Consider the following 24154-nt stretch of genomic DNA (forward strand, 5'->3'; position numbering starts at 1 on the left):
GTTGTTGTTACTCAATGCTATAGGGAGGCAAATCGAGCAAATGATTATTGGTTGGCTAACTATATATGTCATGACAACGAATTTGAGAAGAGTTGAAATCAAATTGAGGAAAACAATGAAGAACTTAACCCTAACCAATTAAATGACTAATGATTAATGAACAACCCTACCCAAATAAAATTATTGTTGACGGACTACAAAAAAATGGAGCAAAATGAAAACATGACGGAACCCAACGTTTTGTTGCGTGGACATCGTTGTGTGGCCCCAATATACCATGTCATGATGAAGAAACTACATAAATACCCCCGATTTAAGCAGGCGGAATATCAAGAATGGCCCTTGATTTACTTGGTATAGCATTGTGTATTTGTGTACATTGTGTTCAAAATTATGCACATCAAATTTGAATCATTTTTTTTTATTTTTTTTATTTTTGAAGAATATTTTTTTTTTATTTTGCACATTTAGTTAAAAAATTATGCACATAATTTTTTTTTTTTTTTTGCACACTTAATTATTATATAATAGTATATGTTCAACGTTGTCTAATTTATAGTTCAATGAGGTCATTTATTAGTGTGCTAATAAAAATTATTTCAATTTCCAACGATAAATTGATAGGTTTTAGTTGTAAATATAGAAGTTTCCAATATTTAAATTTCAAAAATATTAAATATGATAACTGTACAAAATAAATAAAAAAAAAAAAAGTTGTCATCATCACTGCATTTGGCGAGAAAATTTTATTTGAGAAAGTGACACGTGGGCAATGGTAATGTCAGCTACTTCTGCTTTAGTAATACGGAGTAGTAAATAGATTACGGATTATACGAAAATGATACTCCATGATAAACAAATTTTCGATTTTGTCTACTACTCTACTTGATAGCTGAACGCCTGAACTTATTTTCTGTTGATAAGAATGCACTTCCTAAAAAGGTGTATAACAGAGCAAAGAGCTGTGAGGGGGCTGAATTGCTGAAAGCCTGGAAGTGCATTTCCTAAATACTTCACCAAAAGGCTGTCAAAGCAACAAAGTGGAGTAGGAGACCCAAGATTGCGAGAAACTCAGGGATGATGATGATGATGATGATTCCTTCTAAAGCTTCTGCTTTCTTCTTTAATGCCGGTATTTCTCTTTCCCCTTCTTTTCTTTCCCATTTTCGACTGTTTTCTTCTTCCCAACATCGTCAACTGTTTCTAACTTCAATTACTCAACAATCCAAATTAGGGTTTTCCGATCTTAAAACCCCCTTTTTTCTATATAATCAAATGATTAATTTGCGCCCTCTTCCTTCTGTCATGTATTTCAATCAGTTATTTACTGCTATTGTTAAATTGAAGCGCTTTAATCCACATTCCACCATTATCTCTCTCTTCCGGCAGCTTGAATTGTTTGGTATTAAACCCAATATGCATTCCATTGGTATTCTTGCTAATTGCTACTGTCATTTGGGCAGAGTTGATTTCGGATTCTCTCTCCTTGCTAAAAGACTTAAGCTTGGTTATCCCCTTGATTCTGTCATTTTTAATACCTTAATTAATGGCTATATTCACTCTGATAAGCTCCCCCAAGCTGCTCATTTGTTGAATCAAATTGTCAAGCTTGGTTTACAACCCAACTTAATTATGTATAGTACTATTGTCAAAGGACTTTGTAGGATTGGCGACAATACGTCTGCTCTCACTTTGCTTAACAAAATGCAATCTCGATCTCATTTTAAGCCTAACATTGTTTTATACAGCACTATCATCGATAGTCTTTGTAAGGACAGGTTGTTACAACAGGCCCTGGACCTGTTCTCCTCCATGAAAACTCAGGGCATTAAACCCGATGTTGTCACTTTTACTTCCTTGGTTCGAGGCCTCTACAATTCCGGCTGTGGGGATGAGGCTCATCGTATGTTGACTGAGATGTTAGAGAGCAACATTGCACCTAATGTTAAGACCTACAGCATGCTGGTTGACATGTTTTGTAAAGATGGCTGTGTTGATCAAGCTCAGTCCATTCTAAAGCACATGATTGAGAAAGGCGTGACTCCTAACATCATTACTTATAATGCGTTACTGGATGGATACTGTTTGTGCGGTCAGATGGAGGATGCAGAGAACCTACTCGTTCTCATGGCTGAAAATGGCTGTGAGCCTGACCTTTTCAGTTTCAACACTATGATTAATGGATATTGCAAGGCTAAAAACATTGACAAGGCCCTTAACATTTTCCAAGAGATATTTCGGAAAGATATAACACCTAATGTTGTTACCTATAGCACTCTTATTGATGGACTGTGCAAAGCCAATAGACTCCCACACGCGCATAAGCTGTTCAAGGAAATGCGGGATCATGGAATTGCTCCAGATGCTGTAACCTATGCCTCCTTACTTGACAGCCTTTGCAAAAGTGCTCAGCTTGACGAGGCTGTAAAATTACTTGAAGATATGGAGGATAATGGTGTTAAGCCAAACATTGTCATCTACAGTATTCTAATAGATAACTTGTGTGAGGCTGGACAACTTAATGATGCAGCAAAGTTCTTTTCAGATCTTGTAACAAAAGGTCTGGAACCTAATGTGAAAACATACAGTATACTGGTTAAAGGCTTCTGCAAGAAAGGGCTCACGAGTGAAGCTGCTCCAGTGTTGAGGATAATGGAGGAAGATGGTTGCCCCCCTAATGATGTTACCTATAATACAATAATCAGAGGCTATATACTCAATCATGACTTATCAAAAGCATTATATTATTGTGATCTTATGGTCAAAAAAGGATTCAAAGCTGATGCAGACACTTTGTCATTGTTTGTTGGTCTCTTGTCTTCTGATAACTTAAGTGACTCAAACAAGGACCTGCTAAAGAAGTTTATCAGCTGAATCTATCTGATTTGTATATTTGACAAACAAAGTCATCTATGTTGTTATGTCCTCCATAAGGCCTTGAAGGTATTCTGTGGAATAAAGTCAAAGCTGTTGTGCTGTGCATTGTCCTAAGGTTTGATGCTTCTTATCCTGTCTAAAATTGAAACTTTTAAAACTGAGATCAGCATCTTTAGCTTTGGTTTGTTGTTTTGAAAGTAGAATTGATTTGAACTACTTGTTTCCGTATTTGTGAGCCTTGCGCTAATGATAGAATAAAATAGTTAGTTGGTTTATTTTGATGGAAAGGAGGTGACTTGGTGAGTGATGAAACAGGCAGAATTCGAATTGGATGCTGCAAAACTTGTCTTGTATGTAATTTATAACTAGACTTTTAATCCAACTCTGATCAAGATTTCCTGAATTAGACTCAAATTCTAACTCAATATTATTTTATTTTCTTAACAAAGCACTATAGATATATACATGTGTAAAGTTAAGTTCAGCTAGTACTCATTTGTTCTCAATATTGAGTATAGGCTTGACATCCTTATGCATTGTTCTAAGAATTGTAGTAACTTGCTCTACCTGTTCTTCACTTGAACAAGATGAAAGAAGAACTTTTGCAGTCCCTCCATCAGGAAAACACCCAGCATCTATCATTTGTTCAAATATCTCTAAGCTCATCTTGTACTGCTTCTTTCTCGAATAAGCTCCTAGGCGCGATGTCCATGTCACAACATCTGGTTTTAATTTTTTATCGCCGAGTGAATGGAACAGCTGCTCCATTTTCTCAAAGTATCCAGCTCGACCATATAAGTTTATTAGTATATTGTAAGTACTTATATCAGCAGCTACATTGGGTTCGTCCTCCAATGCACTCAAAACTTGTTCCATCTTCTCAAATTGGCCGAACCTACCATACAAATTCATCATGCTATTCATGACATAAGTGTCTGGTTTGATACCTGACTTCATCATCTCATTTACAAAATCTTCACTCTTGGCAATGTCCCCTGCTTTCGCGTAGGCACATAGTAACAACATGTAGGATTTCATGGTTGGAGTCATGCCGAGTTGTTGTAGCTGCACGAACACACCTTCCGCATCTGAAAGCATAGTATGAGGATATTTTTTATCCAAGTAGAAATTTAACACCAAAGTAGACTCCCTTTGTTCCTAATAATTGGCCAAAATTCTAATTCAGGTAATTTGGTCTCATATAATTGGCCACTTTTTAAATTTAGTATGTTAAAAAATTGAAATTTTAGACATTACCCCTCAAGCATAAACAAACACTTTGCAATTTGTTAGAGCTAATGTTTATATGTATGCAACCATGTCTGACTCGAGCTCTTAGAAGTAGTATGATGGCAAATTATGTTACCTTCAACTAGACCAGCTCTACCATAGGCATCTACCATGATGTTATATGAGGCTCTATCTGGCTCACAACCCATGTGTTGCATCAATGAAAATATCTCTGCAGCGCCATAAGGATACCCTGCACGACTATGAGAAATCGAAAACAAAGGGGATAAATTAGTTAGACTCTACTAGTATCATCAAGTTAAAGACATAACAAAAGACCGCCTTACACGATGTAACAAACAATCCAAAAAGTTTGGAAGCATATAAATAGATACTAACTTGTAAGCTTCCATCAGTGCATTGTAAGACTAAACATCAGGCTCAAGGCCAGCCTCTTGTAGCAACTCAAATATCTCTTCCGCTTTCTCACATTGTCCATCCCTTGCAAATGCATTGATTAGTGCAGTGTAAGTACAGATGTTTGGCTTGCCTTTACGAGTTCTCATCTCATTGAACACCTTGAGGGCCATATAAGATTTATTTGCCTGCATACATAATGGCCATTTATTTGTAATTCGATCTGATCAGATTATGTCCGACCTATACATTTGATCGAATAACAATGCCAAGAAACAGAATGGGTGTTTCAGACTTTCTGTAACTGATTGCAGAAACACTGCACAAAATTGGCTTACAGTATGAATTAATGATATTGATCAAGGTCCAAACAATACGCGGCTGCATGCTGATGGCTAATATAAAAGATAGTTCCTATGAGTATTAAGTTCTGACTAACCTTTCCATATAAATTGATTAGCATTGTATAAGTTTCAGTAGTTGGCTCACATCGTTCCTGCTTCATCCTCTCATATATCTCAATCGCTTTTGTGTTGTTTCCTCCTTTTATCAATCCTTCAATATAAGCATTATACACAACGGCACCTAAGAAATCCAATCAAGAACTTCATTACAGCAAATAAGAAAAAATTACAAATTTTGTGTAAGCATGTTGTCCCTAATTTTACTTAGAAAATTTACTAGTGTAAACTATGCATTATTTTTTAAGGATGGATCAAGAAAAGTAAAAGGTTATTTTCTTCTATGCTACATAGCAGAAAACATGAGCTTTATGGCAAATTTTTACCATCAAGAGTGGATATAGTATCAATCATTCATGTTCTGTCAGCATACAGTTTTAAAAAAAACAGGCAGTATATAAGAACATACTCGAGGAAAGGCCATATTTTCGCATCTCAGAGAAGATAGCTTCAGCTTTAGCAAACAACCTAGAAGCACAGTAAGTCCTCAGCATAAGTGCATAAGTATCTTCAGTTGGAATGCATCGAGCCTCTAGAAGTTCTAAATACACAGCTTCTGCCTTCTTATGTTGTGATTTCTGTCCAAAAGCATCAATCATCAAATTGTAACACAGAATGTCTGGTTTGAAGGAACTCCGGTGCAATATCCATTGACACAGCTGCAAAAAAGTCAAAGTGTCAAACTAATCATAAAAATAGCTATTCAAGGGCTAAAGAAGGATCTTCCTAGCTTCGATACCATGTCAAAGAACCACTCTGTCAAAAGATTAAACCGAAGCTAGCTACATTTAACATGACACTATACAAAAGAACTGATGGAGGTAAAAAGTTTCCTCACCACCACAATTTCATCCCATTTTTTGTTCAAGCGTAGTTGTACAGCTACATTTACAATATCATCCCAAGTGGTATGTGTTCGAGGAAGGGTGTCAAGCACGGTCCAAATTCTATCAATATCTTCATTCTGTTCTACAAGTTCCAGAATTTTCAGAGCAATTGGGCTAAGCACTGGGAAAACACCATCAATAAATCCAGAACCAAATTTCCATCCGCGTCCTCTTAATCCTCCACCTGATTTTGAATAACAGATTACCAAACTTAAGATAAAAGCTCATCACATATAGTTAAAAAATGGGTGTTAGTGCTCAAATCATTGCTATGCTTTACAAGTACATACATCGTTTCCTAGACAACTTTTTTCGATTGAACCTTCTGAACTTGTCTCGTCTGTCAACATATGTGTCCTCATGCTTCAACTTCTGAGGAACCTCAACATCGGAGCATTTTACTTTCCAAGCACTACGGTTGTTATACCTTCTTAGATCCATATATATACTGCACAATTGACATAAAATTAATTACATGTTAATTATGATTCTATACTATTTCACACTAACATCAAATTAAAGATCACTGGACTGTACAAAAGACTAGGCCAACTTGAATGGTAATTAAGGATATGATCAAATTTGTCCACGCTAATCTTATCTAGTTAAATTCATATGGAGTATAATATAGTGCAAATACTAACCAAGTTTTATATATTTCGTCTTTTATTTGCATTCTAATGATTTTTTCAATACATTATCTAGTCTCCATTGACTTCCAAACATTACCGCAAACTGTTTAATAGTCACGTTGATAGTATAATTTGAACTCGTAAGGTGACTAGTTGACAACTAAACATTCACCTCATGATATAGTAATTGGCAGCCTGGAATTTCCATCTGGTACCTTTAGTAGGCAATGAGCCACGAGTGAGAGAGGTGGTGATGGGATATCCGACAACCGTCATCGGTGCTCTTACTTTGACCTTAGATCAGCTCGTCAATTCTTGGTAGTAATACTAACAGTTTGCAGCAACATGTTACTTCATTTGCTCTGTTTGAGTGTTTGGCGGGGAGAGGGATAGTGTTTTAGAAACTCTCTTTTAACCACTTACCCAATGCATTATCTATGGATTTTGTCCACTTCATAAATTCCAAAAAAAAAAAAATAATAAATAAATAAAGGTACATGTATTTATCAAATCAACTAAAAAAATAAAAATTGGATACAAATGTAATGTTCACCATTACTAATCTACCATTTTTTTTTTTTTTTTGAAACCTTACTAATCTACCATTTATTGTGCAATAAACCTATCAAAAATTGGTCTGACTTAAAATCTTGTCCTTCCATATCTAGTAAGTATTCCTTCTGTTCCTAAATTTTTGCTTTTTTGCCTCGTTGCAAAATGTTGGGTCAACTTTTATAAACTTTGACCATAAAATACTCTTAATCTATAAGTGATAATATAGTCATGCGAGATCTTGTTTGATGCGCATCATTGTACATTTTATTGATATTTAGTTTTTATAATTTTTACACGTATGAAAATGGAGATATAACCGTTTTAAAATGTTGTTGGAGATAGCGAAAAGTCAAATGGGGCAAAAAATTAGGAGCGGAGGGAGTATTACGGAGTAACATGTACTCTTCTTCAACAAATTCCTCTTTATTTGTTTATCATAATCGTGACCTTGATCAACACTCCTTACTTTTTACGTACGGAAAGATATAATTGACTCCGTGTTTTTAAGTATTACAGGACTGACACGTAGTTTTAGGCAATTTAATTGACTTAAATAAAATAAGATGTAATTGGGGTACTTGGAGTATTAAAAAATTTTAAAAGAAAGATAATGGGGTTAATAGTTTATTGAAAAATACCGTGAAAGGAAAGATATAATAAAAAAAAAAAAGTAGCAATGAGTTTGGGTGTAGACCATGAAAGAAGAGATATATAATATTTTAATGTAATTTTTTGCCAAAAAAAGAAGTTTAACACTTAATGAAACACGGCCGAATTTAGTAAGCGTAACACTTACTTCGTATTAAAACACGAAGGGATAACTACGGTTGTTACTTAATTTTTTGCAACTTTACGTATTATGAAGTCTAAAAGCATAATCATGAAAGAGCAGCCTAAAAACATACTGTTTCAATGACAAATGTCATACGGAGTACTCTTGTAGTACTCCTTCCGTTTTTAAATACTTTCTCCATTTTCTTATTTGGAAAGCCTTTACGATATTTAATTCATTTTTCTCACCCAGTGAACCCAATATAAATCATGTTTTATTAATTTTATATTCTCTTCTCTCCAATTCTCTAACCTGTTTTTTTTTAGTGTTTAGAGAGGTACAAATTGGTGAGGTAAGAATCAATTTCAGGATCTCCTAGAATCGGGTGGAAAACTCTAACCACTTGAGTTATTCCCCACTCGACCACTCTCATTCTTTCAACTAATTACCTTCATATTTTATTATTTTCTCCTATTTCTTCACGAAGAAATGAAGTAAGGGCCTGTTCTGATTGACTGAACAGAGCTGAACTGAACTGACCTGAACTGAACTGAACTGAACTGAATTGATCTGAACTGAACTGAACTTATTAATTAGTGATTTTTAACTACGGATTAGTAACTTTGATTATTTATTGATTATTTATTCTATACATATGTGTATATACAAATTTACATATTAAAATATTTACGAAAAATATACTATATAATTATAAAATTTATGGAAAATATATTAAAAACTTGAAACCTCTAAACATTTTAAACACATATACTATTTAATTTAAAAATAAAATAGTATTATGACAAAAGAACACAAAACACTTACATGTATCTAACTCATTTAAACAAATTTTTTAAAAAAAAATATAACCATTTGAACAATGAATTGTATCAATATTATTATTATTATTATTATTATTATAATTAATTATTGATTATTATTATTATTATTATTTATTGATTATTATTATTATTATTATTTATTGATTATTATTATTATTATTATTGTTATTATTATTATTATTATTTATTGATTATTATTATTATTATAATTATTATTATTATTATTATTATTATTGTCGTTGTAATAAGAACTTAAAAGAATGAAATTTGGCTTTATATCATTAGCAATATCATTAGACATAAATTAAGAGCTGAACTGAACTGAACTGAACTGAATTTCAACGGAAGAGAACAGACCATAACTATCTCTTCAAAAAATTTTAAAAAAATAATAATAAAAAATAAAATAAAAATAAAATAAAATGGGGGAGTATTATTAGTATTTTTTTTAAAGAAGGGGGAGTATTACTATAACAAATTAAATCTTGTTCATTTCTGAGATCACTTGTATTTTCTTCGAGCAATTTTCCACAATAATGCTAGAATAAAAATAAATTCCCTTTATGCATCGATTTGGAAACTAATTCCCTAGATACCATCCATGTAGGATCGGCGTTGGGTGTGATTTTTTTCACCTTAAAACCGCTAATGACAATAGCGGTTATAGCTTTAAAACCGCTACTATCATTAGTAAAAGAGACCGCTTATTTCAATAAACAGGTCTCTTTTCTTCTTTCACTTTTTTAAAAAGGTAAGGAGGCAAAGAGACCTAACAATAAAAAAGGAGGTCTCTTTTCTGAAACTATGTCTTAGCCAACACCAGAAAAGAGAACGCCCACATTATTACTGTTAAGTTCAAAGAGACCTAATTTCATTAATAACTGGTCTCTTTGCTTTTTTTTTAAAAAAAAAAAATACCAAAACCGCCAATATTGCTAGCGGTTTTATCCAAACCAAATACCAATCCTACATGGACGATATTTTGGGAATTTGTTTTTAAATGAGTGTATAGTGGGAATTTATTTTTGTTTTAACATTATTGAGTGAAATTGCTCTATTTTCTTCCTTATAAAAAAATACACATTCAACAAAGGGGGGAATTGAAGAAGGAGGTCGAAGGTTGCGAGAAGTTCAAGGATGATGATGATTCCTTCTAAAGCTTCTGCTTTCTTCTTTAATGCCGGTATTTCTCTTTCCCCTTCTTTTCTTTCCCATTTTCGACTGTTTTCTTCTTCCCAACATCGTCAACTGTTTCTAACTTCAATTACTCAACAATCCAAATTAGGGTTTTCCGATCTTAAAACCCCCTTTTTTCTATATAATCAAATGATTAATTTGCGCCCTCTTCCTTCTGTCATGTATTTCAATCAGTTATTTACTGCTATTGTTAAATTGAAGCGCTTTAATCCACATTCCACCATTATCTCTCTCTTCCGGCAGCTTGAATTGTTTGGTATTAAACCCAATATGCATTCCATTGGTATTCTTGCCAATTGCTACTGTCATCTGGGCAGAGTTGATTTCGGCTTTTCTCTACTTGGTAAAATCATTAAGCTTGGTCATCCCCTTGATTCTGTCATTTTTAACACCTTAATTAATGGCAATATTCACTCTGATAAGCTTCCCCAAGCTGCTCATTTGTTGAATCAAATTCTCAAGCTTGGTTTCCAACCCGACTTAATTATGTATAGTACTATTGTCAAAGGCCTTTGTAGGATCGGCGACAATGCGTCTGCTCTCGCTTTTCTTAACAAAATGCAATCTAGATCTCATTTTAAGCCTGACATTGTTTTATACAGCACTATTATCGATAGTCTTTGTAAGGACAGGTTGTTACAACAGGCCTTAGCTCTGTTCTCCTCTATGAAAATTGAGGGCATTAAACCCAATGTTGTCACTTATACTTCTTTGATTCGAGGCCTCTACAATTCCGGCTTTGGGGATGAGGCTCAGCGTGTGCTGACCGAGATGTTAGACAGCAACATAGCACCAAATGTTAAGACCTACAGCATGCTGGTTGACATGTTTTGTAAAGATGGCTGTGTTGATCAAGCACAGTCCATTCTAAAGCACATGATTGAGAAAGGTGCGACTCCTAACATCATTACTTATAATGCGTTACTGGATGGATACTGTTTGCGTGGTCAGATGGAAGATGCAGAGAACCTACTTCATCTCATGGCTGAAAATGGTTGGGAGCCTAATCTTGTCAGTTTTAATACTATGTTGAATGGATATTGCAAAGCTAAAAAAGTTGACAAGGCCCTTAACATTTTCCAAGAGATATTTCGGAAAGATATAACACCTAATGTTGTTACCTATAGCACTCTTATTGATGGACTGTGCAAAGCCAATAGACTCCCACACGCGCATAAGCTGTTCAAGGAAATGCGGGATCATGGAATTGCTCCAGATGCTGTAACCTATGCCTCCTTACTTGACAGCCTTTGCAAAAGTGCTCAGCTTGACGAGGCTGTAAAATTACTTGAAGATATGGAGGATAATGGTGTTAAGCCAGACATTGTCATCTACAGTATTCTAATAGATAACTTGTGTGAGGCTGGACAACTTGAAGATACGGCAAAGTTCTTTTCAGATCTTGTAACAAAAGGTCTGGAACCTAATGTGAAAACATACAGTATACTGGTTAAAGGCTTCTGCAAGAAAGGGCTCACGAGTGAAGCTGCTCGAGTGTTGAGGATAATGGAGGAAGATGGTTGCCCCCCTAATGATGTTACCTATAATACAATAATCAGAGGCTATATACTCAATCATGACTTATCAAAAGCATTATATTATTGTGATCTTATGGTCAAAAAAGGATTCAAAGCTGATGCAGACACTTTGTCATTGTTTGTTGGTCTCTTGTCTTCTGATAACTTAAGTGACTCAAACAAGGACCTGCTAAAGAAGTTTATCAGCTGAATCTATCTGATTTGTATATTTGACAAACAAAGTCATCTATGTTGTTATGTCCTCCATAAGGCCTTGAAGGTATTCTGTGGAATAAAGTCAAAGCTGTTGTGCTGTGCATTGTCCTAAGGTTTGATGCTTCTTATCCTGTCTAAAATTGAAACTTTTAAAACTGAGATCAGCATCTTTAGCTTTGGTTTGTTGTTTTGAAAGTAGAATTGATTTGAACTACTTGTTTCCGTATTTGTGAGCCTTGCGCTAATGATAGAATAAAATAGTTAGTTGGTTTATTTTGATGGAAAGGAGGTGACTTGGTAAGTGATGAAACAGGCAGAATTCGAATTGGATGCTGCAAAACTTGTCTTGTATGTAATTTATAACTAGACTTTTAATCCAACTCTGATCAAGATTTCCTGAATTAGACTCAAATTCTAACTCAATATTATTTTATTTTCTTAACAAAGCACTATAGATATATACATGTGTAAAGTTAAGTTCAGCTAGTACTCATTTGTTCTCAATATTGAGTATAGGCTTGACATCCTTATGCATTGTTCTAAGAATTGTAGTAACTTGCTCTACCTGTTCTTCACTTGAACAAGATGAAAGAAGAACTTTTGCAGTCCCTCCATCAGGAAAACACCCAGCATCTATCATTTGTTCAAATATCTCTAAGCTCATCTTGTACTGCTTCTTTCTCGAATAAGCTCCTAGGCGCGATGTCCATGTCACAACATCTGGTTTCAATTTTTTATCGCCGAGTGAATGGAACAGCTGCTCCATTTTCTCAAAGTATCCAGCTCGACCATATAAGTTTATTAGTATATTGTAAGTACTTATATCAGCAGCTACATTGGGTTCGTCCTCCATTGCACTCAAAACTTGTTCCATCTTCTCAAATTGGCCGAACCTACCATACAAATTCATCATGCTATTCATGACATAAGTGTCTGGTTTGATACCTGACTTCATCATCTCATTTACAAAATCTTCACTCTTGGCAATGTCCCCTGCTTTCGCGTAGGCACATAGTAACAACATGTAGGATTTCATGGTTGGAGTCATGCCGAGTTGTTGTAGCTGCACGAACACACCTTCCGCATCTGAAAGCATAGTATGAGGATATTTTTTATCCAATTAGAAATTTAACACCAAAGTAGACTCCCTTTGTTCCTAATAATTGGCCAAAATTCTAATTCAGGTAATTTGGTCTCATATAATTGGCCACTTTTTAAATTTAGTATGTTAAAAAATTGAAATTTTAGACATTACCCCTCAAGCATAAACAAACACTTTGCAATTTGTTAGAGCTAATGTTTATATGTATGCAACCATGTCTGACTCGAGCTCTTAGAAGTAGTATGATGGCAAATTATGTTACCTTCAACTAGACCAGCTCTACCATAGGCATCTACCATGATGTTATATGAGGCTCTATCTGGCTCACAACCCATGTGTTGCATCAATGAAAATATCTCTGCAGCGCCATAAGGATACCCTGCACGACTATGAGAAATCGAAAACAAAGGGGATAAATTAGTTAGACTCTACTAGTATCATCAAGTTAAAGACATAACAAAAGACCGCCTTACACGATGTAACAAACAATCCAAAAAGTTTGGAAGCATATAAATAGATACTAACTTGTAAGCTTCCATCAGTGCATTGTAAGCATAAACATCAGGCTCAAGGCCAGCCTCTTGTAGCAACTCAAATATCTCTTCCGCTTTCTCACATTGTCCATCCCTTGCAAATGCATTGATTAGTGCAGTGTAAGTACAGATGTTTGGCTTGCCTTTACGAGTTTTCATCTCATTGAACACCTTGAGGGCCATATAAGATTTATTTGCCTGCATACATAATGGCCATTTATTTGTAATTCGATCTGATCAGATTATGTCCGACCTATACATTTGATCGAATAACAATGCCAAGAAACAGAATGGGTGTTTCAGACTTTCTGTAACTGATTGCAGAAACACTGCACAAAATTGGCTTACAGTATGAATTAATGATATTGATCAAGGTCCAAACAATACGCGGCTGCATGCTGATGGCTAATATAAAAGATAGTTCCTATGAGTATTAAGTTCTGACTAACCTTTCCATATAAATTGATTAGCATTGTATAAGTTTCAGTAGTTACAGTATAAATTGCTTCATCCTATCATATATCTCAATCGCTTTTGTGTTGTTTCCTCCTTTTATCAATCCTTCAATATAAGCATTATACACAACGGCACCTAAGAAATCCAATCAAGAACTTCATTACAGCAAATAAGAAAAAATTACAAATTTTGTGTAAGCATGTTGTCCCTAATTTTACTTAGAAAATTTACTAGTGTAAACTATGCATTATTTTTTAAGGATGGATCGAGAAAAGTAAAAGGTTATTTTCTTCTATGCTACATAGCAGAAAACATGAGCTTTATGGCAAATTTTTACCATCAAGAGTGGATATAGTATCAATCATTCATGTTCTGTCAGCATACAGTTTTAAAAAAAACAGGCAGTATATAAGAACATACTCGAGGAAAGGCCATATTTTCGCATCTCAGAGAAGATAGCTTCAGCTTTAGCAAACAACCTAGAAGCACAGTAAGTCCTCAGCATAAGTGCATAAGTATCTTCAGTTGGAATGCATCGAGCCTCTAGAAGTTCTAAATACACAGCTTCTGCCTTCTTATGTTGTGATTTCTGTCCAAAAGCATCAATCATCAAATTGTAACACAGAATGTCTGGTTTGAAGGAACTCCGGTGAAATATCCATTGACACAGCTGCAAAAAAGCCAAAGTGTCAAACTAATCATAAAAATAGCTATTCAAGGGCTAAAGAAGGATCTTCCTAGCTTCGATACCATGTCAAAGAACCACTCTGTCAAAAGATTAAACCGAAGCTAGCTACATTTAACATGACACTATACAAAAGAACTGATGGAGGTAAAAAGTTTCCTCACCACCACAATTTCATCCCATTTTTTGTTCAAGCGTAGTTGTACAGCTACATTTACAATATCATCCCAAGTGGTATGTGTTCGAGGAAGGGTGTCAAGCGCGGTCCAAATTCTATCAATATCTTCATTCTGTTCTACAAGTTCCAGAATTTTCAGAGCAATTGGGCTAAGCACTGGGAAAACACCATCAATAAATCCAGAACCAAATTTCCATCCGCGTCCTCTTAATCCTCCACCTGATTTTGAATAACAGATTACCAAACTTAAGATAAAAGCTCATCACATATAGTTAAAAAATGGGTGTTAGTGCTCAAATCATTGCTATGCTTTACAAGTACATACATCGTTTCCTAGACAACTTTTTTCGATTGAACCTTCTGAACTTGTCTCGTCTGTCAACATATGTGTCCTCATGCTTCAACTTCTGAGGAACCTCAACATCGGAGCATTTTACTTTCCAAGCACTACGGTTGTTATACCTTCTTAGATCCATATATATACTGCACAATTGACATAAAATTAAGGTTTATTTTCAAAAAACCACCCAAAAATGTGTTGAATTTCTAACTAACCACCCAAAAAAAATTTTATTTTAAAATACCACCCATTAAATTAATTTTTTGCTCAGATTCCCACCCAATTTGAAAATCCGGTGGTTTTTTAGCTTGTGGGGCCCAGTTTAGTTATTTCCCTTTTTTGTTTTCCCTTTTCTCTCGACTTCACTGTCTTTCACTCTGTTTCTCATTCAATTCTCCCAACTAACCCTATTCAACAATCAAATTTCACTCCTTTTTTCAGCGAATTCCCCCTTTCTTCATAAATTGCTGTGCATTGTTCAATTCAGAACCCTAAATTCGATATTAAAACCCTAATTGTACTTGCAACAGGAATTAATCTAGAGTAATTGCTTGAAGTGGGGTTGTTTAATTGCAAAAAAGTCGCCATCTTTTGCTGTTTACTGGGGACTAGGAGCTTAGGTGAGGAACCTGACAATAGCTCAGTGCAATGGCGTCGAAAGAGGTAAGCAATTTTGTTGTTTGTGTTTAATGTTGAAGGTTGTTGGTTGTTGATGGTATATTTGCAATTATGTGGAAAGTTAGGGTTGTTTGTGTATTTGATTGAGTTATGTATTCTATTACTGTAATTGTTGTTGAATTATTTAATTAGGGATGTACTTAGGAGAGTGAATTAGGCGAATTGTTTACTACTGCTATGTGTAACAAAGTTGCATTTTTTGTGCATGTGAATTGTGTTGAAAGTGCATAATTTTGCTTTATACAATGAACAGGTTGTTGCTGATGTTGATTATGTAGCTGTTAAGGTTAGACTAGGGGGGGTGTTTGTGAACAAAAAAATAAAGGGGAAGACATTATGTGGGTATGAGGGTGGCTTTGAATATTGGAGGTACAAGTGTAAAGTTAGTGAGATGTCTGTGAACTTTGTTAGGGAATCTTGCATTTGGGGCTTTGTGAAGTTAGATATGCATGTGCCAAGGCTGTTCAATGTTTGGTATAAGATAAAGGGGAGGACTTGGTCAAGTGGGAAAAAGGAGATTGTGAGTGACAGTGATGTCCAAGGCTTGCTAGAGACAATAAACAAGGATAAGGTTGTTATAGTTTATTGTACTAGCCCTGAAGTGAGTATTGTACAACCCACCCAAAAAACAAAAGTCAAACCTAAGCCCAGTGAAGTGAGGAGGAGCCCTAGGTTTAAGCAGCAGTTGGCAATTAAAGACAAAGAGGAGGCAGAAAAAAACCAGCAAAGGGGTAGACAGGGTTGATGAGCATACTGAGAACACCACCACCAAAAAGAAACTGTTCTCTGACAGTGTGAAAGGGAAGAACAAATTGGGTGAAGAGGAAGGTACTTCTAGGCAAACAGGGAAGAAGGGAAAGGGAAAAGCAAAAGGGAAAAGGAAGAAGAAGTGTAAGAGTGAGGTGGACTTGGAATCAGACTTTGGATCTGATTCATCAAACTCTGATACTACCATAGAGTGGGAAGTTGGGGAAGAAGAGGGGGATTTTGAGGAGGGGGAGTTTCAAGATCTATATGACAGTGTGGGCAAGATATTAGCAGAAGTGAATGCTAGTATACAATGTGTGCAAGATGACAGTGATAAAGAGTTGCAGCTCCCTGAGTACAACCTTGAGAGTGAACTGTTGAGAAATGAGGTTGCTGTACAGAGAGAGTTTACATCTGACTCTGAGGAGTTGGATAGCCCTAGAGGTTCTGATGAGGAGCAAGACAATTGCCCAACTTTCCATCCACAGACTGACTTCAAAAAACCCATTGAATTGATCAAAGGTCTGAAGTTCCAGAACAACAAAATTCTGAGGAGAGTGTTAAGGGTTCATGCTATTCAGAATAGGTATGAGTATTGGTATTTGCACAATGACAGTACCAAAGTAACTATTCAGTGCAGAAGGAGGTGTCAGTGCAAGTGGAATGCTAAGAAGTGTAAGCTACCTAAGTGTACTTGTGTAGGGGGGAGAAGATGTCACTTTAGGGTAGTTGCAAGGAGGTCTGTGAACCAAGACTGTTGGAAGATTAAGAGTCTGAATTTGAAGCACAAGTGTTTCAGAGTTAGGAGCAATTTAAACCTAACTGCTGAATTTTTAGCTGAGAAGTACCTTGAGGATTGGAGAAGTGATCCAGGCTGGAAAATAAAGAGCTTCAGGAGGAGGGTGCTAGGTGACACTGGCATTGAAATTACATACAGCAAGGCTTGGATGGCTAGGGCTAGGGCTAAGTTGCTGATATATGGATCAGCAGCAGAGCAGTATGGTAAAGTTTGGGACTATGGGAAGGCTATCATTAAGTATAGCCCTGGTACTGTGTGCAATGTTGTAGTAGAAGGAGTTGACCAGCCTGAGCCTCCTCAATTCCTGAGAATGTTCATTTGCCTTGCACCTATGGCAAGAGGTTTCCTGTCAGGCTGCAGACCACTGATTGGAGTTGATGGGTGCCATCTCAAAGGCCCTTATCCTGGTCAAATACTAGTTGCAGTTGGTAAAGATGGCAATAATAACATATATCCTATTGCCTGGGCAACAGTTGAGATTGAGAACACACACACTTGGGTGTGGTTCTTAGAGAGTTTAATGAAAGCCTTGAAGGATGAAAATCAAGGCCTTGGTTTTACCTTTATGTCTGACAGGCAAAAGGTATACTCCTAAACATTGCATTTATTTTTATGTTATTCTAAAGATTCATTATTCTAAAGGCCTTGGTTTTTTTTTTTGAATAGGGTTTACTAGAAGCTATGGAGCAGGTGGTGCCTTATGCAGACAAAAGGTATTGTGTGAGGCATATATGGGCAAACTTCAAGCTACAATTTAGTGGTGCAACTTTCAAGGAGTTGTTCTGGTCAGCAGCTAGGGCAACGACTTTGGTATGTTTCTACATTGTTATGGGTGTTTAACTGATTAAATCTATGTGTCTGTGTTGTATATCTATGTGTCTGTTTTATGTGTTTTTATGTTGTCTGACTATGTGTATTTGATGGATGTGTGTGGTGTTTCTTGCTTAGTTTGACTTTGAAGTGGCAATGGAATCAATTAAGTTTTTGTCTGAAGAAGCATATGAATATCTAGCTGAGATCCCAGCTCAACACTGGTCCAGACATGCATTTAGTCCATTCCCAAAGTCTAACATGTTGCTCAACAATGTATGTGAGACTTTTAATGCGGTCATCAAAGAAGCAAGGGATAAGCCAATTTTGACTCAGATGGAGTGGCTTAGGAGGTACATGATGAGAAGGAACCATGAGAAATGGGAGAGTTATCAGGAAATGGAAGGTAAGGTTGTTCCTTATGTGAAGAAGACATTTGAAAGGATAGAACCTGCTGCTAGACATTGCATTGTGCAGATTTCAAGGGGTGATACTTATGAGGTAGAGTTGAACTCAGACCTAGTGACAGTTGATCTCAGCAAACAAACATGCTCATGCTACCACTGGGAGCTAACAGGCATCCCATGTGTGCATGCATATGCATGCATCATGGACAAGAGGGCTGACCCTGAAGATTATGTGGATGATGCATATCTTGTGTCCACTTATATGCTTGCACACAGGCACGAAGTGGCAGCTATGCCTGGTCCACATCACTGGGAGAAGGTGAAGCTGAGGCAACCTCTGCCACCAGCAGTAAAAATTCAGCCTGGGAGGCCAAAGTCAAAAAAGAGAAAGTTGGAGAAAGGGGAAGTGGTTGGTGGTAACCAGCAAGAGCAGCAACATTTGAAAAGGAGGAGCACTTGCAAGAACTGTGGGCAATTGGGACACTATGCTAAGACATGCAAAAACCCACATGTGGCTCCTGTTGCTGTCTCATCCCCAAAAAAAGAAGGAGGAAGACCTGCTGTGCACAGTGAATGGATGAATGACCAGAGGAAGAAGAAAGCAGAAAGAGCTTTGAAAGAGGTACAAAATATCCTACATAGCAGTGATTTAGGGTCAGATGTGTTTATTGAGAAGTGTCATCCTAATTACTGTTAATTTGGCTGTGCAGAGTGCCCTTGGTGGTACACCAGGACCCAACAGTATTGCTAATAGGAGGTTCCCTCAGGAAGAGCAGCAGAAGAAGCAGCACACTACTCAGCAGTCTCAAAGTCAGCAGACTCTGCATCAAGAGCAGCCTCAGAGTCAGCATCAGCAGAGTCAGCAACAACAGCAGACTGACCACCATCAGCTGAGCCAGCTCACTCAAGCATCAGTAACAACATCTCCCACTACCTCAGCCAGACCACCCAGAACCAAGATGAAGCCTCTTAGACTTAGGAAGTAGGCTGTTAGCTCAGAGCAGCCTCTTAGAATTAGGAAGTACCTTCTGCTGACCCATATATTTGATTTTGCCAAATGTAATTTGATGTGGCTGTATTTTTATATGAGCTACAAGACAGTTTAAGTATTAGTATTTTGGACATAAGTGGTTGGATTGTTAATTGAGTCCCTTATGTTTTGAATTTGACAATAGCACTGACATAGTGCATTATTAGTTGAAATATATGGGTCATTTTGCTGGTTTTTTATACCATTTGCATAGTTATTCAGTTGCTGGTTGTTTAAACCCATTGCATATTTATTCAGTTGGTGGTATTTTAAACTAACAACAACAATAAGACAAACTAAAACAAGTTTTTTTCATTGATAGCATAATAGTACCATTACAAATACTTTTGCTTTAACACCACCTCCCACTTAAACCATTTTATTCATTACAAGATAACCTAGGACAACCAACAAAACAGAACACAACACAACTAAATAAACTTGGAGCTTGTTGTCACAACCACTGCTTCTGATCAATTTCTTCCTATCACCAGTGAGGGCCTTGCATTTCAGTTGTAAGGTGTCAACCTCATTAAGAAAACACCTTCTCTGGCCAGTCAAGTCATCCACATCCCTTTTCAAAGAGTTGATTTCACCTTTCATCAACTTTTTGTCAAGGAGCAGTTGGTTAATGACAACTCTTTGCCAATCAGTACCATCTTCATTGTCCACCCATTCAAAAGCCTTGCACCCCCTTGTTTCAGTATTAGGGTCATATAACTTGCAAGCCAAAAATTTCCTCCCAGGGTTCTCATTTGTCCAAGAAGTCAATTTTGCTAAAGGTAATCCACAATTGCATTTCCTCTGGTTTGTGGGAGATGAGTTATTCCATGACATCTTCATCCCTGCAATACAGCATAACAGTACTCAGTTAGTTTAACAATTTACATCAACTAAACAAAGATTCAACCACATTAACATATCCTCAGTCACACATACTCACTGTGGTGGTTGCGCTCCATAATGAGGGTAACCAGGGGGGGCCATGTACCATTCTGTTTCATCCTGTACTCCAACATACAGTCAGCCAAAAACCCAGGATCATCTGTGGTCCCAACATGTATGGTGTACACCTCCTTATTAGGTAACCTCCTAATCATCTTGAACACATCCCCATCATCTTCTAAATTCCTAAACTTCCCTTTATACACATACTGGAATGTAGGGTGCAACAGTTCAACTGATCCTTCTAATGGATCATCCATCTCACGAAGTTGATCATCAAATTCTATAGCTGTATCCAACAAGTTACTTCTGCCTACTTCATATTCAATGTCTATAGTTACACTTAAATATTTAAATCTGAGAACAATCTTATTCTCCTCCATTTCTACCACAACAATTACAACAACAAACAAACACAAAGAACAAGGTTACAAATAAAGCAAACTTAACTGTAATTGAAAGGAAAAACCACAATTCAGTACTACCACATACCATAATTGACAAAATATCTCAATTAAATCGTGTATATGAAAAAACCCTAATTAATGAATCCCACAAATTCCCCCAATTAACATTTTGCAAGAACCCTAATTTTTCCAAATAATTAAGATTACCTTGTGCGAATTCAAGTGATGTCGTTGCTGCAGATGCAAATGCAATTAGAAGCAAGCTTAATTTTGTGTAATTTGGGGAAATATTTTGTTTAGGAGCAAAAATAAAAAAGGAATACACTTTTATAGGAAAAATCGGGGGAAGAAAACAAATAAAAGCATAAACTAGCCGTTATGTAGGCCCCACAAGCTAAAAAACCACCGGATTTTCAAATTGGGTGGGAATCTGAGCAAAAAATTAATTTAATGGGTGGTATTTTAAAATAAATTTTTTTTTTGGTGGTTAGTTAGAAATTCAACACATTTTTGGGTGGTTTTTTAAAAATAAACCTAAAATTAATTACATGTTAATTATGATTCTATACTATTTCACACTAACATCAAATTAAAGATCACTGGACTGTACAAAAGACTAGGCCAACTTGAATGGTAATTAAGGATATGATCAAATTTGTCCACGCTAATTTTATCTAGTTAAATTCATATGGAGTATAATATAGTGCAAATACTAACCAAGTTTTATATATTTCGTCTTTTATTTGCATTCTAATGATTTTTTCAATACATTATCTAGTCTCACCATCAATAAATCCAGAACCAAATTTCCATCCGCGTCCTCTTAATCCTCCACCTGATTTTGAATAACAGATTACCAAACTTAAGATAAAAGCTCATCACATATAGTTAAAAAATGGGTGTTAGTGCTCAAATCATTGCTATGCTTTACAAGTACATACATCGTTTCCTAGACAACTTTTTTCGATTGAACCTTCTGAACTTGTCTCGTCTGTCAACATATGTGTCCTCATGCTTCAACTTCTGAGGAACCTCAACATCGGAGCATTTTACTTTCCAAGCACTACGGTTGTTATACCTTCTTAGATCCATATATATACTGCACAATTGACATAAAATTAATTACATGTTAATTATGATTCTATACTATTTCACACTAACATCAAATTAAAGATCACTGGACTGTACAAAAGACTAGGCCAACTTGAATGGTAATTAAGGATATGATCAAATTTGTCCACGCTAATCTTATCTAGTTAAATTCATATGGAGTATAATATAGTGCAAATACTAACCAAGTTTTATATATTTCGTCTTTTATTTGCATTCTAATGATTTTTTCAATACATTATCTAGTCTCCATTGACTTCCAAACATTACCGCAAACTGTTTAATAGTCACGTTGATAGTATAATTTGAACTCGTAAGGTGACTAGTTGACAACTAAACATTCACCTCATGATATAGTAATTGGCAGCCTGGAATTTCCATCTGGTACCTTTAGTAGGCAATGAGCCACGAGTGAGAGAGGTGGTGATGGGATATCCGACAACCGTCATCGGTGCTCTTACTTTGACCTTAGATCAGCTCGTCAATTCTTGGTAGTAATACTAACAGTTTGCAGCAACATGTTACTTCATTTGCTCTGTTTGAGTGTTTGGCGGGGAGAGGGATAGTGTTTTAGAAACTCTCTTTTAACCACTTACCCAATGCATTATCTATGGATTTTGTCCACTTCATAAATTCCAAAAAAAAAAAAATAATAAATAAATAAAGGTACATGTATTTATCAAATCAACTAAAAAAATAAAAATTGGATACAAATGTAATGTTCACCATTACTAATCTACCATTTTTTTTTTTTTTTGAAACCTTACTAATCTACCATTTATTGTGCAATAAACCTATCAAAAATTGGTCTGACTTAAAATCTTGTCCTTCCATATCTAGTAAGTATTCCTTCTGTTCCTAAATTTTTGCTTTTTTGCCTCGTTGCAAAATGTTGGGTCAACTTTTATAAACTTTGACCATAAAATACTCTTAATCTATAAGTGATAATATAGTCATGCGAGATCTTGTTTGATGCGCATCATTGTACATTTTATTGATATTTAGTTTTTATAATTTTTACACGTATGAAAATGGAGATATAACCGTTTTAAAATGTTGTTGGAGATAGCGAAAAGTCAAATGGGGCAAAAAATTAGGAGCGGAGGGAGTATTACGGAGTAACATGTACTCTTCTTCAACAAATTCCTCTTTATTTGTTTATCATAATCGTGACCTTGATCAACACTCCTTACTTTTTACGTACGGAAAGATATAATTGACTCCGTGTTTTTAAGTATTACAGGACTGACACGTAGTTTTAGGCAATTTAATTGACTTAAATAAAATAAGATGTAATTGGGGTACTTGGAGTATTAAAAAATTTTAAAAGAAAGATAATGGGGTTAATAGTTTATTGAAAAATACCGTGAAAGGAAAGATATAATAAAAAAAAAAAAGTAGCAATGAGTTTGGGTGTAGACCATGAAAGAAGAGATATATAATATTTTAATGTAATTTTTTGCCAAAAAAAGAAGTTTAACACTTAATGAAACACGGCCGAATTTAGTAAGCGTAACACTTACTTCGTATTAAAACACGAAGGGATAACTACGGTTGTTACTTAATTTTTTGCAACTTTACGTATTATGAAGTCTAAAAGCATAATCATGAAAGAGCAGCCTAAAAACATACTGTTTCAATGACAAATGTCATACGGAGTACTCTTGTAGTACTCCTTCCGTTTTTAAATACTTTCTCCATTTTCTTATTTGGAAAGCCTTTACGATATTTAATTCATTTTTCTCACCCAGTGAACCCAATATAAATCATGTTTTATTAATTTTATATTCTCTTCTCTCCAATTCTCTAACCTGTTTTTTTTTAGTGTTTAGAGAGGTACAAATTGGTGAGGTAAGAATCAATTTCAGGATCTCCTAGAATCGGGTGGAAAACTCTAACCACTTGAGTTATTCCCCACTCGACCACTCTCATTCTTTCAACTAATTACCTTCATATTTTATTATTTTCTCCTATTTCTTCACGAAGAAATGAAGTAAGGGCCTGTTCTGATTGACTGAACAGAGCTGAACTGAACTGACCTGAACTGAACTGAACTGAACTGAATTGATCTGAACTGAACTGAACTTATTAATTAGTGATTTTTAACTACGGATTAGTAACTTTGATTATTTATTGATTATTTATTCTATACATATGTGTATATACAAATTTACATATTAAAATATTTACGAAAAATATACTATATAATTATAAAATTTATGGAAAATATATTAAAAACTTGAAACCTCTAAACATTTTAAACACATATACTATTTAATTTAAAAATAAAATAGTATTATGACAAAAGAACACAAAACACTTAC

At 35.5% G+C, this 24154-nt stretch overlaps 4 protein-coding genes and 2 pseudogenes across 4 annotated transcripts; 3 read left to right on the top strand and 3 right to left on the bottom strand.

The window, feature by feature from the left end:
• The first annotated feature begins 497 nt into the window (after positions 1–497).
• On the top strand, positions 498–3259 carry LOC110701351 (putative pentatricopeptide repeat-containing protein At1g12700, mitochondrial). The gene has a single exon (XM_021879001.1). The coding sequence runs from the start codon at positions 1078–1080 to the stop codon at positions 2872–2874; it is 1797 nt and encodes a 598-aa protein (XP_021734693.1). The 5' UTR covers positions 498–1077; the 3' UTR covers positions 2875–3259.
• Positions 3260–3271: 12 nt separating this feature from the next.
• Positions 3272–7075, bottom strand: LOC110701350 (annotated as a pseudogene).
• Positions 7076–9698: 2623 nt separating this feature from the next.
• Positions 9699–11983, top strand: LOC110701352 (putative pentatricopeptide repeat-containing protein At1g12700, mitochondrial). Its single transcript, XM_021879002.1, has one exon. It carries the CDS (start codon positions 9811–9813, stop codon positions 11596–11598), a length of 1788 nt encoding a protein of 595 aa, XP_021734694.1. The 5' UTR covers positions 9699–9810; the 3' UTR covers positions 11599–11983.
• Positions 11984–12078: 95 nt separating this feature from the next.
• On the bottom strand, positions 12079–22575 carry LOC110701355 (annotated as a pseudogene).
• Positions 17960–19553, top strand: LOC110701353 (mediator of RNA polymerase II transcription subunit 15-like). The gene is made up of 2 exons (XM_021879003.1): positions 17960–18960; positions 19049–19553. The coding sequence occupies exons 1-2, from the start codon at positions 18088–18090 to the stop codon at positions 19322–19324; spliced, it is 1149 nt and encodes a 382-aa protein (XP_021734695.1). The 5' UTR covers positions 17960–18087; the 3' UTR covers positions 19325–19553.
• Positions 19670–21492, bottom strand: LOC110701354. The gene is made up of 2 exons (XM_021879004.1): positions 20312–21492; positions 19670–20213 (listed from the first exon to the last, which is right to left on the bottom strand). Exons 1-2 carry the CDS (start codon positions 20694–20696, stop codon positions 19738–19740), a joined length of 861 nt encoding a protein of 286 aa, XP_021734696.1. The 5' UTR covers positions 20697–21492; the 3' UTR covers positions 19670–19737.
• Positions 22576–24154: the final 1579 nt, after the last annotated feature.

Source organism: Chenopodium quinoa, unplaced genomic scaffold, assembly GCF_001683475.1.
Source record: "Chenopodium quinoa cultivar QQ74 unplaced genomic scaffold, ASM168347v1, whole genome shotgun sequence".
NCBI lineage: Eukaryota > Viridiplantae > Streptophyta > Magnoliopsida > Caryophyllales > Amaranthaceae > Chenopodium > Chenopodium quinoa.